Source organism: Vulpes vulpes, chromosome 12 (assembly GCF_048418805.1).
Source record: "Vulpes vulpes isolate BD-2025 chromosome 12, VulVul3, whole genome shotgun sequence".
Lineage (NCBI taxonomy): Eukaryota > Metazoa > Chordata > Mammalia > Carnivora > Canidae > Vulpes > Vulpes vulpes.
Genome location: NC_132791.1, coordinates 78,908,469 through 78,926,811, shown reverse-complemented (window position 1 = coordinate 78,926,811; position 18,343 = coordinate 78,908,469). Strand labels below are relative to the sequence as shown.

Below are 18,343 nucleotides of genomic sequence, written 5' to 3'. Positions count from 1 at the left end.
AGAGTACATCCTCAGAGTTGCTCTAACTGTAATGGAGCTTTCCACGCATTTCTCCACACCATAGCTGCTTAGGATATGGAGCAAAAGCTCACCGGCCCATAGAGGGAATGACTCTAACACCTGACCCCCCTAAGTATGTCTTGCCAGCCACATGTGCTAGCCAATTCCAGCTCTATTATTAATAGGATCAAAGAAGAAAGGAATTCTGACCTTTTGTTACCCAGTTTTATTTCCTTCAAACCAACATCATTGTTGATGCTGCCTGGCTTCTACCAATCCGTTGACTCACTTTCTCTCCATACTTGTATTTTAATAAGCTAACCCTCCCCAGTCGGATAAGAAACGAAGCTCTGCACACACTTATCCCAGGCTGTTCTGGTAGTATCAGAGACCATTCCATCCGTGAGCTCCCCCACTTCCCTACAATACCAAACTTACAAGTAAAGAAATACTTAGCACAGATTTTGAAACATGTTAAGTGATTTTTAACAAAGAGATTTCTCTTTTGGTAATAATGGTAAGATTTTTTTTCTCTTGATATCTGGCGTTTTGACTTTGGAATCCATTCATCTTGTTTTGGGGCAGCTGTCAGGGGCTGAATAGACATGATGATTAGTCTTCTTTGTCTTAAAATGTAACATTTAATTATAGCTTCAGAGAAGACTTAAAATTCCATTTTCCCTCAGGGAAAAAAATACCTATAACTGGAGTTTATGAAAAATTATGAGTTGTAGCTAATCCTGGGTAATAAATTGGATTTTTGAAATCTGTGTGATTTTTAACACATTAGGCTTTTCATCAGGAAGGCGATGCTTATGGGAAATGCCTGTGGAATAATCGAGCGGCAATTTCACTGCCACACTGTTAAGACAAACATAATTGAGAAGATCATCTATGGAACCTGCTGGATTGTGAAATTTGCTTTCCGAAAAGGAAATACCATAATAGTCAGAGGACAAGTGGCAATTCCTCGTGACTTCTCATTCCCCTGAACCTGGGGTGATGATTTCCCCCTCCCCAACTCAATTCCCATCTTCCATTTAGCAATGTAAGAAATCTGGTTGAATTGTATTAAAAAGCCTAACTGACTTATTTTTTGCATCATTTAACCAACACTAACACTACTTCATCCCTTCTACAAGAACATGTACAGACACACACACTCACACACTCAGTCTCATTCTCTCACTCCTATGAGTACAGTGTTCCATTGGTCTGAAATCAAGACATACATGGCAAATTGTATTTATCTAAGCAATTATTTTATGAAAAATAAGTTCCACCCACAACAATTCCAAGGACCTTAAAGGAAAGAATATCAGAGCATTTTTTAAAAATTGCTTTTCTAAATGGAGGACTTTTTTTCAAGATAAAAATCCCCAGCCAATATTCTTTTTTTCCCCCCAATATTCTTTTTCTTTATCAAACTTTCTCCCTCTCTGTATCTCATGGTTTACCCCAATCCACCTCATGCTTCAATGCTATTTGTTAAGTTACATCATTTTCTATGATTATAAAAAAAGTTTAAAAATTTTTTAAAGGACAGCCCAAATGGCTATACTTTGTAGGAATATTAGGAAGACCTGAAGGTATGTTGTAGGTCACTTGGCCACCCAGCACCTGAGAGGTTTGAACCAGCATATGCGTAGTAATAGCCTGGAGCAGATAACACGAAACTTGAAAGAAAAAAGTGGTCACCAGCTTACATATATTTTTTAACGTGGCGACTACCTGGTCAACTGGGATCTCAACTTGAGTGTCTTCATCTTCTTGGACTTCTGCTGCTCCCCGTGTCTCAGACCTCTCTGCTCCAGCTTTGAAAACGCCTTCATCTATTATTGGAGACAAATGCACAGTGAAAATAAAAATCCAATTGTGACATCATGTGGCTGAATGTTGAAACTGCACAGGGTTTTTGCAGCCCTTCCGCTCCACCTTCTGCATTTTCACAGGGAAGAGGGTCAGTGATGAAGACAAGGCTGACCCAGCAAGGCAGAGCTGTGTCCCAGACTCCTTCTCACCCTCTGGCTGCTGATCTAGTAACACAACCCTGCAAAGGTATTTACATAGAAAGGACCTCACACCTGTTATCTACTCCCCACTCCTTTCCAGAAAGCTGCGATGAGGCTTGGTGCCTGAAAATACTAGTTTTAGAGTACACTGAATATAGTGTGTTGGAATAATTCTCTTAAAATATTGTTCTAAAAAATACTGTTTTTCCCTGCCACAGAATCACAGAGTTGACTCCAGGTCTCACACAAATCAATCTTCTATTTTGCAGATTTCCACAGGATTTCACAGCCTAGGTCTCAAAAGCCTTAACCGTAAAATGTAATCTAAATGTCTAAGGCTTTAGGTTAAGCTCCCATGACTTGTTTTCCCACAGAAAGCATGGACCACTGTTTTCCTGTTTCCCCTCAGTCTTTTCTCCTCCAGGCCAAGTCATCAAAGAATCACAGAATCATTTGTCATTCTATCTGTGTGCCCCAAAATAGGTTTGATGCTTCAGTCCTCCTCCCAGATCTTTCCTGCGTGCAATTTTCAAGGATCTCCAGGGATGGAAATTTCACCTCCTTCTCTAGAAATTTATTAGACTACCCCTGTAGTCTAGAAAATATGGGTTTATCTCTTATCTTAAAACCTCCTCTATTTCTCCAATGGAAGCTTGTTTCCCAGAACACAATTTTCTGACACGTGTCATGGTTGAGTTATAAAGTCACTCGTTATTTATGATAAAATTAAAAACATACTTTTACATTTGTGGAGGCAAGGCACCAGGTGAGTCCATTTGGCCACCTAAGATATAAATGAGATGTGGGCTGTTCACTCCGGTTGCTTACAGACCAATGAGTGTATGTTCAGAGACGTATATACACCCCAGTAAGGTGCCCTGGTGGATGTGCTAGAACAGGGTAAGCAGATCACTACGGGCACTTAGAAGATAGAACCAGGTGAAAAGGGGAGGTAAGGAGGGAGGAAATGTGCCCAAACTCAAGCCCTTCTTGTTTCTCCTAGAGAAACCATTCTACTTTTTAATTACTTTTTTTGGAACTTGACTGGATATTGGCTTCTCTACTCTCCTTTTTAAAACCCAGGGACAACAAAGCTGCCCTCAAAGCTGATTAATTCACATGGATTAACTCATTTTGAGGATTATCTAAAGCAATCATTTAATCCCAGAGTGGTTCTTCCTATCATCCAACCAAGTCTCTTCTCCCAATGATCCCTTCCTTCCATCAGCTCTTGTATGCTTCAGCAATCCAGAGTAATTTTTCATTCGTTAGAGTTTTCTCAGTTAAATATCCTCTAGGTGGAGGAGAACTGAAAATATGCATATACACAGGAATCCCTACAAATAATCATCACCAAATGATGACGTCAGCATTGGCAACTATTTTGGGTTATCAACAGCACTAATCCTCCCCCAAAGACTTGGCTCACACAGCATATCCAAGGATTATGTCCTAACTTGGTCTTGTCTTATACTGACATGAACCTAAAATGAAAACTCAGCTAAAACCTCCACAACATCAGAAAGAAATAATATAGAAAGTGAAATAGGGAATGCGCTGATGTCTTCATGGAGGCAAGAATAAATGCACAGTTTTGGTTACACACTCAATAAAGCCATCCTTGACCCAACAAGAGTGTAAGGCAGGCCACTCGAAGGACTAGGAAAAGAGCTTACAACTACTCTATCATAAAGGAGGAAAAGTGAAAGGGAGTAATCAAGTCTATAAAACTGGGAGTCAACAGAGACACATTAAGCTCTCGGTCTCGCCAGCAAACTGGAACGTAAAACCCAAGGAAACAACGGCAGAAAGAATGCAAATAAATTCTGCCTTATTCACGTGTGGAGTTCATAACCGTGAGAATGCGCAGGGGCAGATTTCAAACGTAGGCTACACAATTTATCAAAGGTTATTTCAGTGTGTTTTTTTTTAAAGGTTTATTTATTTATTCATGAGAGACACAGACTGAGAGACAGAGGCAGAGACACAGGCAGAGGGAGAAGCAGGCTCTTCGCAGGGAGCCTGATGTGGGACTCGATCCCGCATCCTGGGATCAGACCTGAACCAAAGGCAGGTGCCCAACCACTGAGCCACCCAAGCGTCCCTGTAGTATGGTTTTATTTTTTATTTTTTTAAAGATTTTATTTATTTATGACACACACACGCAGAGAGAGAGAGGCAGAGACACAGGCAGAGGGAGAAGCAGGCTCCATGCAGGGAGCCTGATGTGGGACTTGATCCCAGGTCTCCAGGATCACAACCTGGGCCGATGGTGGCACTTAACCACTGGGCCACTGGGGTTGCCCTCCATTATGGTTTTAAATGGAAAATTAGACATGTTCGACATTCATTGCTACCTTCCAGATTACCTCAGAAGACAATAATCATACCCATCCCCAAAATGTCCCTTGAGTCAGCCTTTAGAGAAAGATGCAGCACTCTAGTTATGACATGAGTAACATGACTTTTTAGGATGACATTTTTGCATCCAAGCATTGTGCTTGCTTTCAAAGACACTACCAAGAGAAACCTAGAGATACGAGAGAAATATATTCTTAAATACATCCAGCAAAATGCTTAACTGTATCCGACCAGAGCTACGAATGACTTGTAGATGCATTTCAGGATAAACATTTCACAGGAAAAGAAAAATAAAATCAGTGACAAATAAAATAAAATGGAAAGGGTACTGGAATAGAAAATGGCAGCCATAGAATATAAAAGGCAAAGGGACAAATCAACAAAACTCTATGTTGTGTACAGTGACAGAAAGATAAACGTGTCTGCCTCCGGGATGGGTGCAGGGTCTTGTTTATCAGTGAACTGATGTGTAAGCCCTCTCCTTCAGCAGCACAGAGAAAGAAGGGACGGTCAGAGGGAATTCACAGGAATAAATAGTAGTGAATAAAAAAACAGCTAGGAAATTACTCTGTGATGGGAGAAAGCCTACTAGGATTTTTAATATTTACATACATGTCATATATATATAAAATTAAAAATAGAGAAATATGAATTTCTAGAGAAAAATATTTTTACACAGCATGTACTGATTCCACGTTATTTATATAATACTTACACATTTTAGAAAGCTTGGAAAATGAGGAGAATAAACATCTTTCTAACTCCATGACCAAGAGATAATCACTATTAATTTGACAATGGACCGGAACAGTTCATCTTTGATATCACATGGGCATCTCAACCTTGACATGGTCAAAACAGAACTCTGGTCCCCCTCCCTGCCCCCAGCAACTGCTCATCATCTCTATTCCCTACCCCAGGAAATGGCAGCACCTCTCAATCCTCAAATCTAGGAATTATTTTCACTTCCATCCAGCTCTCACTCCCTGTATCCATCCCATTGTTGTCTTGTCAATTCAATTTCCTTTTAACTATATCTCAGATCTGTGAATATTATTTCCATCTCCACTATCAACTCAGTCTAATCACCATTATCCACAGGACAGGCTTTCGCAAAGCTTACACATCGTCTCTCTTCTTCACTCTTGCTATCCTGCAATTCATTCTCCACAAAATAGCCAAGTGATTTCAATAAAGGAGAAAACCTATTTAGAAACTTTCTGATGTTTTTCCATCATTCATGGAACCCAAGTTCTCTACCATGGCTTACAAGGGTGTGACCAGGCACTTACCCTCCCTTGGCGCACACTTCATACCATTTTCCCTTTGCCCATTAAACTCTAGCTACATTCTGTTTCTCCAACAGAAAACTCATTCCTGCCTTTGTACTTCTTATTCCCTTGGCCTGGAGTATTCTCTCCCCTTTTTTCACATGACTGGCTGCTCCTTGCCATTCAGTTCTCAGAAACCCTCCTCCTTCCTCTTCCACTAGCCAGCCACCCAGTCATTCATTGCTGCTTTTACTCCTCTGCCTAGCATTTATTAGCAGCTGGCACTTTCCCTGTTTATTTGGTGTTTTAGTGTTTGTCAGTCTCCACCAACCCATTAGCTCCAAGAGAACAGGTAGCTTGCCCATACTGTGCATGGCTGATCCCCAGTACGTAATAGAGTTCAGCACATAGGTATTCAAAAGGTGTTTGTTGAGAAAATGAAAAGCAGACAACTCAAAAACATTTGCTGCCCTGAGATAAAATGTAAGGAGCATACAATTTAAAAGCCACTAGCCCAGTCCATTAATTCTTCATGCTGTTAGAGGATTTATGCCCCATCTGGCCATATGTGGCAATACTGCATCTGGATAAAGAGGGGGAGACAGGGGTTGAGGAGAAAGAAGGCTGGAGTACAACCTACACAGGGCTCAACTCTGTATGCTATGCGCAGTAGCTAAAGTAACAGCCTCCCAAAGATGTCCATGTCCTAATCCTCAGCAACCATGAATAAGTCACATTGCAGGACAGAGGTGAATTCAGGTTGAAGATGGAATTACCATTGCTAATCAGCTGACCATGAGATGGGGAGATTATCCTGGATTATTCTCGAGGACCCACTGTAATCAGGTAAGTCCTCATAAATGAAAGAGAGAGGCAGGAGAAGCAGGGTCACATTGGTAACAGTGTCAGAGAGACTTGACTGGTCATTGCTAGCTTTGCAGATGGAGGGGATCATAAGCCAGGGAAATGTACACAATTTCTGAAAGCCAAAGAAGGCAAGGATACAAATTTCCCCCCTTCAAGACTCAAGAAGGAACAGAGCCCTGCCAACACTCCGGTTATAAGCCAATGAGGACCATTTTGGAATTCTGACCTCCAGGACTGTAACATAATGAATTTGTATGTTGTTTCAAGCTGCCCAGTTTGTAGTAAGTTGTTACCGCAGCAAGAGGAAACTAATATATCACGCATCTAAAAATCATGGTCTAAAGAAAACATCAGGGCAGTAGCCATGGCAAACCCGATTTCTGACTCCTGTAGGTATTTCCTGGATGGGGGCCGCAGCCTCAGGCACCATCTGCTCCTCCTGCCTTTCAGGCGGTGGTCAGAGAAACCCTTTCAAGTCCACTGGCTTTGGTTTTCCTCCTCTATTATTACTTCTTTTCACTTTGCCCCCCTCAGACACCGACTCATCTTTCCCAGCAGGAAAGGGATTCCATTTTTTTTGACATCTTCCCTACCCTGAAACTTTTGTAATAAGAGCCATTTGCTAACAAACTAAAGAACAAGGATAAATTTGATACACAATACTGCTCTCATTCAATTACTATACTAAGGATCAAGTTCAATGCTTGGATGCACATAGGCCCATATGCAGCTCTAATCTTTCTTGTCTGACTTGTGAATAGACATTTTAGTGTATATTATGCCATAAAGCAATAGCAAACATGCTAGTAAAAATAAAAATGCTCCTCAATTATTTTTCACTTATCCCTTATGAATTTTATTGCCTAAAAAATGAAAGCAGAGCTGCTGAGGTGGAGCAGTCACAGCATTACTGTGGAGTTTATCATAAATAGGAATGCTCCCCCCGACCTGCAGAAAGGGAAAGCAGACGCTCATGCTTGTGTAGCCTCTGCAGCTGGAGCAACAGAAATGGAAGGACTTACTGGTCTCAGAGCATCCTTAGTCAGGTTAGTAATGTCACAGGACTCAGACATTCTCAAGTAAGAGAAGTTACCAAATAATGAATGATAGGCACATGGAGTCAGTGATCATTAGTATTAAAGCATACTTCCTTGCCAAGAATTATTAAAAAATCATTTTTAAGTAGTATTGTAAGCCATATTTTGATGCCCTCAATGTTTGAAATCAATGTATCAGGAAAAAGAAAAAGAAAAATAAGAGCATAATGTCCAGTTCTGAGTAGTCTCTGGAAATATTAGGTATCTATTAAGTGGAAGCTCTACATATAAGTAAGAAAAGTTTAATGTGACTACAAACGTTTTACTATGATTTACTACTGAGACTGCCTCATAAAGAAATGTTAAATTAGAAACAAGACATTAATTTTAAAAGGTATCTCATTAAACCCAGTAGAGAAAAAAAATGTAGGGAAACAAGGAGTTTATAGCCTTCAGTGTATAAAATAATATTCGAAGAAGAAAAAATACATAGGCCTATTTACAAGAAAAACTACACACTTTGTATGTGTCACATTAGTTACCAGAGACAGAATTAAGAATAAAATTGGTAAGAAGGTGACATAAAAATTTATTTTCATTAGCTAATGTTAATGGGAATACATTCACATGTGAAATATACTCAATGTCTAATACAAAACTCTTCATCGATAGATTACTGTCATCATATCTTATTGAACTTTAAAGAAAGCACTTACAGAAAGCTGACCCAGGATGAGGCAGTCCCCTCAAGTTCAGCAAGCAATGAGGCAGAGTGGAAGAATGGAGCCACATGTTAATGCTTCCTTATGAGAGGATACTGGTCGACCCTCCCCTGATCCTTGTTACAGCTTATACTTATAATATCCTCCTCATACCACTCCTCTGCATCAAAGTATATTATTGTTAGGAAGAATTAAAGCACATCACAGTGAATGTTCTGAGCATGTCTGAGGTAGTACAGAAATAGAACCCAAATGTTTTTTAATCACTAATCTCCTCCATGTGTTTCATTATGTCCCATAAACCCAAATGGAAACTCTTCACGGAAACAAGAATAACACAAGTGATATTTTTCTTTGGCAATTTAGAATACTACATGAAAACAACTTTATCCATATGCTTACATAGGCTGAGTTTTGTCTGCCGCAGTTTAAAATATGTGGTGGCTTCTTTCTATTCCCTGACTCCCACTCCAGAGTATTAAATATCACCCGTTACACAACTGATGTTTAAATCTGACTGTGTACTCTGCATAGACTCGATCTTAACTGTCATGGTTATACAATAAAATTTTGCAAGAGTAGACAGGACTTAAAAGTAGGATGATTATCATTTATTTCCCCAGATTGTATGCAATTTTGTTCTTAGCCCTGCATTTCTTTTTTAATGTTTTTTAGATACAGGTGTTTTAGATTTTCATCAAAATCAGAAATATTCAGAGGACAAAGAATGAAGCACACATTTACAATATGTAGAATTCATGACTCTTAGCCATGGTATACACTATGAAGATTTTGGTATAATTTCTAAAGTCTGTATCAGGTACACAGGACTAAGAATAATGAAGTACCTCTGAATACCTAAGCCAACAAGGATATATGGCTTTACTTTTTCATTTCCAATTTTGTTACCTTATAAAAATTCCACTGCAAATTAGGTTTAGTTTATCAGGATAATTGAATTGTTCCTCTTTATACCCCAGTGACTTGGAGTTACTTAATAAGCAGCCTAAAATTCTCAGTTCCTGTTCTTAATTCTGGCTGGTCCAACCACCTTCAAATGATCTTGTGTATTCCTTGTGGTCTGTAAAAGAGCCGGCTATCCTCAAACTAGTTCTCTACTCGAGAAATTTCATTGTGGAAACAGAGTACTTGCACGTAACAGAAATACATGATTCTATTAGATTCCTTAACTTTGTGTTCATTCATTCATTCATTCATTCATTATGCGAATGTTTACTAAGCCTTTCCCAGCTCAGGGGTGTGCTGGGTACCAGTCATAAAAAGATGAACAAGGCACTGGCCTCAAGATGCTCTCTGTCTGCTGGGGAATCTAAGGGGAAAATCAATGGCCAGAGTAAGTGTAGCAAGTGCTACACAGGCTGTCTGTCTGGGGGTGGGGGACTGCCCTGGAAGACGGCTGCCTGGATGGAAGGGGGTGTGTGCAGAGAAAGAGATATGGAAGGTCCTCCACAAGGCCATGTGGCACAGGGAGAGAAGCCTTGCTGAGACTACAGAAACAAAAGTCTGGAATGTGGGTCAGACAGACACAACAAGATGCTGGTAGCCCGGAGATGCTATGGGAACCAATGTATGGAAGGATGGGTCCCGAGGTACCAAGCCCAGAGCACATAGCATCTGTTGTGATCATGGGACAGGCACTGCTCAGTGGGGTTGTGGCCTGCACTAGACTTACAGGTCTGACATGAAGGCAGTGGCAGCAGGATGGGCGGAGTGGAACACCAGGGACACAGAGCTGTACTGGCTCCGGGACAGCTTGGATATGGAAGGGCAGAGTTCGTGAAAGAGCCACAAGCAACGCTAAGGTTTAGGGCCTGGGTGTCCACGTGGATAGTAGACTTATTTACCAAGATGAGGGACAGAAGACAATGGGGCTGGATGGTAGGAAGGAGATGATGAGATCTGAATTGGATGTACTGGTCAGAACCCACATTGAGCATCTCAGTGGACCTGTCAGGTAAATGGTTGGCAATACAAATCTGTTAATGAGGATAAAGTTCTAGGATGAGGATATAGGTTTGGGGAGTATCTGAATGCAGCTGACAAATAAAGTCTTAGGTCTGGAAAATAACTTGCAATGAGAATAGATGACCAGGAACAAAATTCTAGGAAGCAATGTTTAAGGGATGGGTAGAAGAGGAATGCATACAGATTGAAAACAATGTACTGGTATGTATGTATGTATAAATGAATGAATGAATGAATGAATGAATAAATAGTGTCTTCCAGTTTGGCATCCCAATGATCTGGTCAATGAGGTGAGAGCAGTATCAGTAGAGCACGAAGATCAGATTATACTGGGGTGTGGTGTGAAACAGTGGTGAGGGAGTGAAGACAGGAGTGTGGACCAGTCTTCCAAGATGATTCACTGGGATGTAGATATGACTTGTAAAGCTGAACTCAGAGGCCCAAGGCCATGAGGTAGGGAGGGCTGAATGGGGTGTCAAATCCCATCTCTTCTGACTCTCGGCTTTCAGTGAATTTGTCACAGATGTCAGCACCATAAAGCTGTAGCAAAACCTATATCCCCAGTGCATGAGCCTGTCTAATGAAATCCAAGCTTTTTTGCAAACACTCAAACAGTTCCCATCCACGTGTGGCCAAGTTAAACCAAAGCAGACCATCTTCATCTTGATAACACAAAGGTAACTAGAACTATATGCCATGAAAATACCAATCATTCTTTCTACTCATTTACTGGAGTCTGAACCTCAGCTAAAATGCATAAATGAATTACAACGTGGTAATCTGTTTGCAGGGAGTTGGGGCAGAGGCATCAGGGAGGCACCCATCCCAGGAAACCAGGCACCTTCATCCTGCATGCCTAATTAGTATGGTCATTATCAGTCCTCCCAGACAGAGAAATAAAAGACTCCTTAGCTCCAGAAAACTGAGAATTCATGCAAGAATCTCAAAATCCAAAGACTGAAGAAAAACCAGGGTTTAAAATTTTCAAGATCTATCTGGAGTCAATAAAACTTGAGATGCAAGACTGAAATACTTCTCTAAATATTTGTTTCCAAATCACATATATGGCATATGCTTAGGGGATTAAGCTTAAACCTGAAAATAAAAAGAGAGTAACTGTTTTCAAAAGTTAGTTATTAATCCCAATTATTACTAAATTACTCCTTTGAGAATCTAAGACTCCAATGCTTGCTTTCAACCACCAGCAATGGTATACTTTAAAATAATATGATCAGCAATGCCAATACTGCTGGAAGGATAAAGCAAGAATCACCACTTTAAAACAAGTCTAGGGACGCCTGGGTGGCTCAGCTGTTAAGCGTTTGCCTTCAGCCCAGGGAGTGATCCTGGAGTCCCCGGATTGTGTCCCACATCAGGCTCCCTACATGGGGCCTGCTTCTCCCTCTACCTGTGTCTCTGCCTCTCTCTCTATGTGTCTCTCTTGAATAAATAGATAAAATCTTTAAAAAAAAAAAAAAAAAACAAGTCTAATCCTGAGACCGGTGCTAGAGCAAGGTTCAGTCCTTGCTCAGGGTAAAGGGACATGCAGGGCAAGTGTGCAAATCGGCCCAAACCAGTCATTCTGAATAAAGGGATCAGATAATCTTTTATCTAAGCTATTTGGTGCAAGGTAATATGACCGAATTGTTCATTAAATCTGAGTGAGAGCATTTCTATTTCACCATTTCAGCATTTTACAGATAGCATGCTTCTATTTGCTTTAGACAATCAAAGCAAGATCTCTTGAGCTCTTAGCATTGTAGGTGTTTATATCCGCTCCACAGTAATTTCTGGAGAAGATGATAAATTTTTTGTCAGAATTGATGCCCTGCTAAAGATATAACTTAGCTTTGGTTGGTGGTTAAATAGGAAGGTTACAATATACTCAATTCAGCATATCACTATAAACTCTGTAAGAGCGCCTCTCAATAAATAATAGACCAAAAAAATTGTGCGTAAGATACTTTTCTCTGCAATATCTTATCACATTCCAAATTTTATTTAAACAGCCTGAGATAAATCCACTAAGTGAGTCTACAGAGTCCCATCATTAAGATGGCTATATAGCCACAAATATGCCCTCATATCAGCAATTAGATTCAGCAATAAAGTGACTATATATTAACTTAGTACAGAATTTGAGAGAATCAAGGAAACATAAAAAGTCAAACCATCAATGGGAAAAGTGATCCCAGTAGCTTCAGTTAATGATGGGAAATATGCAGATTAGCTACAAAATCGTACTATTTATTACGAAACTATCAAGAAAGAAAACAGATCAAAACAAATCAGTCCACATTTTGCTCACTTACACTTAACGTTGCTTCAACAACATATATTGACCAAGTATCTACCAAATTCTCCTTTATGTAGTGTTGAGACTTACAAAATTAGTCTGTATTATACAAAAATCTATGGATGCTGGACTTTCACAAAGACAGAAAACATTCATCTCTAACATTTTGCCTGTAATTGAAGTTCATCATCTAATAGTTTCCTTCCAAAAGAAATAATCCAAAAAAAAAAAAGAGAAAAAAAAGGAATAATCCTGACTCTAAAACTCAGGGAAGGTATTTTTCAAATACTCTTGCTTCTTTCTTAACTGATAATTGAGAAATACTAATAATCTAACTTATGGGTTTTCTGTTTTGGGTTTTTTTTTTTGTTTTCCTCTGGGGGGGGAGAGAACATGGGGGTAGGGGCAGAAAGAGAAAGATCTTAAGCAGACTCTAGCCCAGCGTGGAGCCCAACACAGAGCTTGAATTCACAACCCTGAGATAAGACCTGAGCCAAAATCAAGAGTCAGATGCTTAACTGACTGAGCCACTCAGCTGCCCCCTAATAATCTACTTCTTTTAATCTTGGGGAGGGGGAAACAGAAACAAAGTAATCTTTCATTAACCTATCATTTTTAAGTGTTTCCATTGCATTAAGTGGATAAGAATTAACTTTCTCTTGGTTATTATAATGTTTTCATATACTTGCAATCAAGATAAAACACAAAGATTGGTAAACCCCAAAAATATCTATTTTAGAAGAGGATGGAAATGCTTATTATCTGGTCAGGAAGCATTTTTTTCTTCAGCATTTACCTAGAGCAAGGTGTAAATTAATAATAAAAGTGACAATATTAATAATGATGATGATTAGCTAATAGTTCCTGGATGCTTATTATGACAAGCACTGTTCTAAGCACATTACATGTAAGATTCATTTGATGCCCAAAACAACTTTATGAAGTCATTGCTGACACTCCTGCATTTTACATAAAGAAAACAAAAGTACTCTAAAGTTCAGACACATGGTAGTGGCAAGATTCAGATACAGTGACTGAAACTAGATGGCGTGACCATGCTTTCTGAATGCTTTCAGAATGCAGGCTTTCTGATGTGCCAGCCATGACCCATGAGTGGATTGCGACATCAGTTTAATGGGTTGCAAGTAGTGTTTTTAAAGTAAAATAGAAGAAAATAGAAAATGGATCATGACACCAGGGTCAGCTTCATGAGGCATGGGGAGCAAACTTTTGCACACCACCCCGCCATCCCGCCCCTCACTAAGAAGAATGCTCCACTTGGCTTAATGCTCTGCTGTCACCATCTTGAAATTCTTAATAATTTTATCTTTGAACCTGTGTTCTGTAAGTGAAACCCAGTGAGACAATGCCCTCCCCGTAACAAGCACAGAGTTGCGCCACGACGCTGGGGGGTCTGTTGAGACTCAGAGTGGGTACAAGGTAAGCCTGTGATGTCTGCATCCAAGCAGGGGGTGGTGGGGTCACGGACGGCCCCTCAAGGCCACACGTGCCATTAAAACCAGAACTTGCTTCCAAGGAAGAAAGAATCCGTTGGCATGCTAGGAAGTAAGATAGACCAGGGGTAATCCTGGCTCGCTCTCTCTTATTTGTGTGACTTCCCTGGAGAAGTCAAGCGCTTCTGCTGGCAACAGTGGCATGGAAGGGAACAGGAGGTAACCCTTGGCTTGCTTCCTCACTCACCAGCATGCCCTGGGTAAGGAGTCCAGGTAGAATGTGTGCATATTAAGAAGCGCAGCCAATAGCATGCACTTGTCTGATAAGAGCAGAACGCATACACAGGTATGAGCTAAGAAATATAAACTGTGTGATTGTGATTGCACACGTGAGTTGAATGCTCTTACGCTGCCAATGTAACACTGGCATTGCACAATATAAAGATAAATGGCAAAGTTCATGTTGGTGAAAATTTTTAATTTAATTCTTCTTTATTTAGAGTGGCAGTAAAAGCAAATGAAAAACACCATCGAGAAAGAGAAAGACCACAGGAGCAAGGGAAAAGTATATGTATAAGAATCTTTAACAGCACTTTTCTCCTGCTTTTTGAACAAAAGGTGCCACGTCCTTGTTGTGCACTGGACCCTGCAAATTATACAGGCAGCCTTATGCAGTACACACAGTAACTATTGCTCCACACATCTTCTATTTCACGAGACAAATATATATAAACACGCGTGCATGTCCTGGCTAGTGTTGTACATTTTTTTCATTCTGTGGGTCACAGAACATTTCAAAAGCCCTTCACTACACTGGAGAAAATGAGAGGTATAAAAATCCTCTCTCCTTGCCACCCCAAAAGATACCAGGTCAACGGTTTCTTGCATTCCTGCTTGCATTCCTGCATTAGGTTCTAAACTCCTCAGAGAATGCCCAATCTCTAGAGACCACCATGGCTTGGCCCAGCTTGCACTTTCCAACAACACATCCGACAGCTCTGTCACTAGGCCCTTCACCCCTTCTCACCCACAAGAACGACAGCTCTGGGCTGTCCGTCCTCACCTCCCCTGACACCCTTCAAGCAGGCCCTCGCCTCCTTAGCTCTGCACCTCCACTCACGCCATCTCTGAATGCCCACACTGCCTATTCAGTCTTCTCTTCTGGCTGTGACTCAAGGACCCCCTCCCCCAGAAGTCATCTTTCATCTCTCTGAACTTTCTATACTTTCACTCTGGCCCCTAACAGCATCATGTGACAGACAATTAGACACTGTCACACAGAGGATATGGGATTGTTTCAAATTCACTTCATGTCTTCCAAAGCCCCTGACACACCACATGGTTAGGCTACACACAGCACCCAGTGGGGAGTGAGGACTGGGAAAAGGCACCTGGCTTTGCTGAAGACAGAGCACAATCCTCATGAAAACCCTGTGAAGTAGGTGCTTATGTCCTACTTCATGGATAAGGAACCTGAGGTTTAAATAACTTGCCCAAGGTTGCACAGAGCCAGGTGCAGGGTGCAAGCGTTTCCAACCATAGGGCCTTTTTTTTTTTTCTTTTAGGATTTTATTTATTTATTCATGAGAGACACAGATAGAGAGGCAGAGACAGAAGTAGAGGGAGAGGCAGGCTCCCTGAGGGAACTCTGACATAGGACTCGATCCCAGGACTCTGGGATCACTCCCTGAGCTGAAGGCAGGCGCTCAACCACTGAGCCACCCAGGCATCCCAACCACCATGCCTTTTAAATGATATCCACCATAGAAGCAGCACTCCACCAGGAAGGTCAGCAACTCCAGCTACACCTACTGGACTAAACCTGAACAAATGTTGGAGAAGTCACGAAGAAGAGCTCTTTTACTTTTGAAGTTCCAGGCTGCCTCCTAAGTTATGGGGGAGGAGAAGTAAATTCGAAAGTTAAGAATGGAGGTAGCAGGCCCAGATGGGGAAGTAAAGGGGGCACGCAGGGGAAGGGGAAAGTTGAGTGGTTTAGAATTCATTTTGGGAAAACCAATGAGAAAGAGAAAGAATACTCTTGAGAATAAACCAAAACTGTAGGAAAGTGTAAGAAATGAAACTCTGTGGGAATAACAGGGAACAGTGAGGTATCAATTTAAAAATGTTGGCCGGGCACCTGGGTGGTTCAGTTGATGAAGCATCTGACTGTCGATCTCAGCTCAGGCCTTGATCTCACTCAGGGTTGTGAGTTAAGCCCCATGTTGGGCTCCATGCTGGGCATGGAGCCTGAAAAGTAAAAATAAAATAAATTTTAAAAATTAAAAAAAATATATTGGCAACTCAGGCATAGAACTTAAACTATGAGAGTTTGAGTCTGGTATGTGCCCGGGTGGTGATTTGGAGAAAGTTAGTTTTGTCTGCTTTTGGCTTTGTGGACAGATAGCTGGAGACTCTATCTGTGAGCTTTTCTTTAAAAATCTTAACCTTGAGGCACTTAGGAAGCTCAGTCAGTTAAGCATCTGCCTTTTGGCTCAGGTCATGATCTCGGGGTCCTGGGATGGAGTCCCTGCTCAGCCGGGATTCTGCTTCTCCCTCTGTCTCTGCCCCTCTCCTTGCTGCTCCCTGCTTTCTCTCTCTCTCTCTCTCTCTCTCAAATAAATAAATAAAATCTTAAAAAAAAAAAAAAAAAAACAAACTTAACCTACGGCAGCCTGGGTGGCTCAGCAGTTTAGCGCCGTCTTCAGTCTAGGGCATGGTCCTGGAGACGCCGGATCAAGTCCCACGTCAGGCTCCCTGCATGGAGCCTGCTTCTCCCTCTGCCTGTGTCTCTGCCTCTCTCTCTCTCTCTCTGTCTCTGTCTCTCATGAATAAATAAATAAAATCTTTAAAAGATAAAAACTTAACCTATTATTGAATCCTTTAGCCATCTTTCAGGATAATTCTTCTACCACATGAAGTAAAACTATATATATTCCTGTCTTAGAGTTTAACTGTTGGACCCTTCCATCAAAGATGTAATTCCCAAAATAACCACGGGGTTTAATACCTGATTGTATCAGAAATGCTGGTGATGATGAAAATGTTAATGTAGGATGTGGGCGTAACAGGTACTGAATCTCGTGTGAGAACATGACAATTTCATTCTTAGCTCCAAAGTGAGAAGCAAGAGCTTTTATTTCAGAGTAAAGAAACTCTGAAAAACCATCAGTTTTCCTTAAAAGTTCCCAAGAATATATATATTCTTTTTCACTGAGAGGAGAGTTAAGAATAAGGCAGGAGAAAAAAAAAAAGAATAAGGCAGGAGTAATGAGTTATGCTGCAAATACACCAGTATACCCATTGGGTGGCAAAATAAAGCAGACTATGAAATAAAAACAATCAAAATATGGAATGCCTGATTCAACAGTGAAGTCACAAAGTTCCATCACAATCAAAACTATTTTCCAAAAAAATAAAAAATAAAAAATAAAAAAAATTTAAAAAATTAAAAAAAAAAACTATTTTCCTTTGCAATCACATTTGCTTCTTGAAATATATTGTCCCTTCTGGGGACAAAAGCTGAATTTTCATGGAAAAAAAAAGTAATGAGGAAAGTGTATTTTTTTTAAAGATTTTATTTATTTATTCATAGAGACACAGAGAGAGAGAGAGGCAGAGACACAGGCAGAGGGAGAAGCAGGCACCATGTAGGGAGCCCGACATGGGACTCGATCCCAGGTCTCCAGGATCACACCCTGGGCTGTAAATGGCACTAAACCGTTGAGCCACCCAGGCTGCCCAAGTGTATATTTTTATAGGAATACAATGTGTGAATAAAAAATAAAAAAAATCAATTTATTCTTTTTCGAAGTTAGTGGCCAAATGAATTTAGCGCTCATTCATGAATCCCATACCTATTTAAATGGAATCTGAGTAACCTCTATTTAAAACTTTTGAAAAAAGCTTTTAAATAAAGAGGGAACTTATAATTCCAAGTATGTCTAACCGGACTGACTTCATTCTGAATGCTATTCAGAAAAGTCTGACAGTCGAATTTTATATTTAAGTGTATCCCATGTTGTTCATAAATACAATGCAAGCGGCCCCTTTTAAAGCCAGAAGATGGAACCACACACTAGGGTTGTGCGTGGTGGTGAGGGAAGCAGGGGTGGGCCAGCCCTGGTGTGTACACAGATGGAGCAGGGCTAACGTGGTGCCCATGGACAGCACTCCACTGCCCGGCTTACACACTTGACAAAATTCATTCAGGTCGCGACAACTTCGCCTTACCTTAGGGAAGGTTGTTGAATTGTCAGAGATGGTACATGCTGGCAAATTAATAACTAAAGAAATAAACACCTAAAGAAAGACACTTTTACATTAAATAAACAATCTAT

At 40.6% G+C, this 18,343-nt stretch overlaps 1 protein-coding gene across 1 annotated transcript in view; it reads right to left on the bottom strand.

Annotated features, from left to right (window-relative positions):
* Positions 1–18,343, bottom strand: part of DCDC2 (doublecortin domain containing 2) — a 158,754-nt gene that overhangs the window by 26,807 nt on the left and 113,604 nt on the right. The window contains exon 8 of the mRNA XM_025999307.2: positions 1,732–1,832. Within this exon, the coding sequence (XP_025855092.1) occupies positions 1,732–1,832 (101 nt within the window). The remainder of the gene's footprint in view (positions 1–1,731; positions 1,833–18,343) is intronic.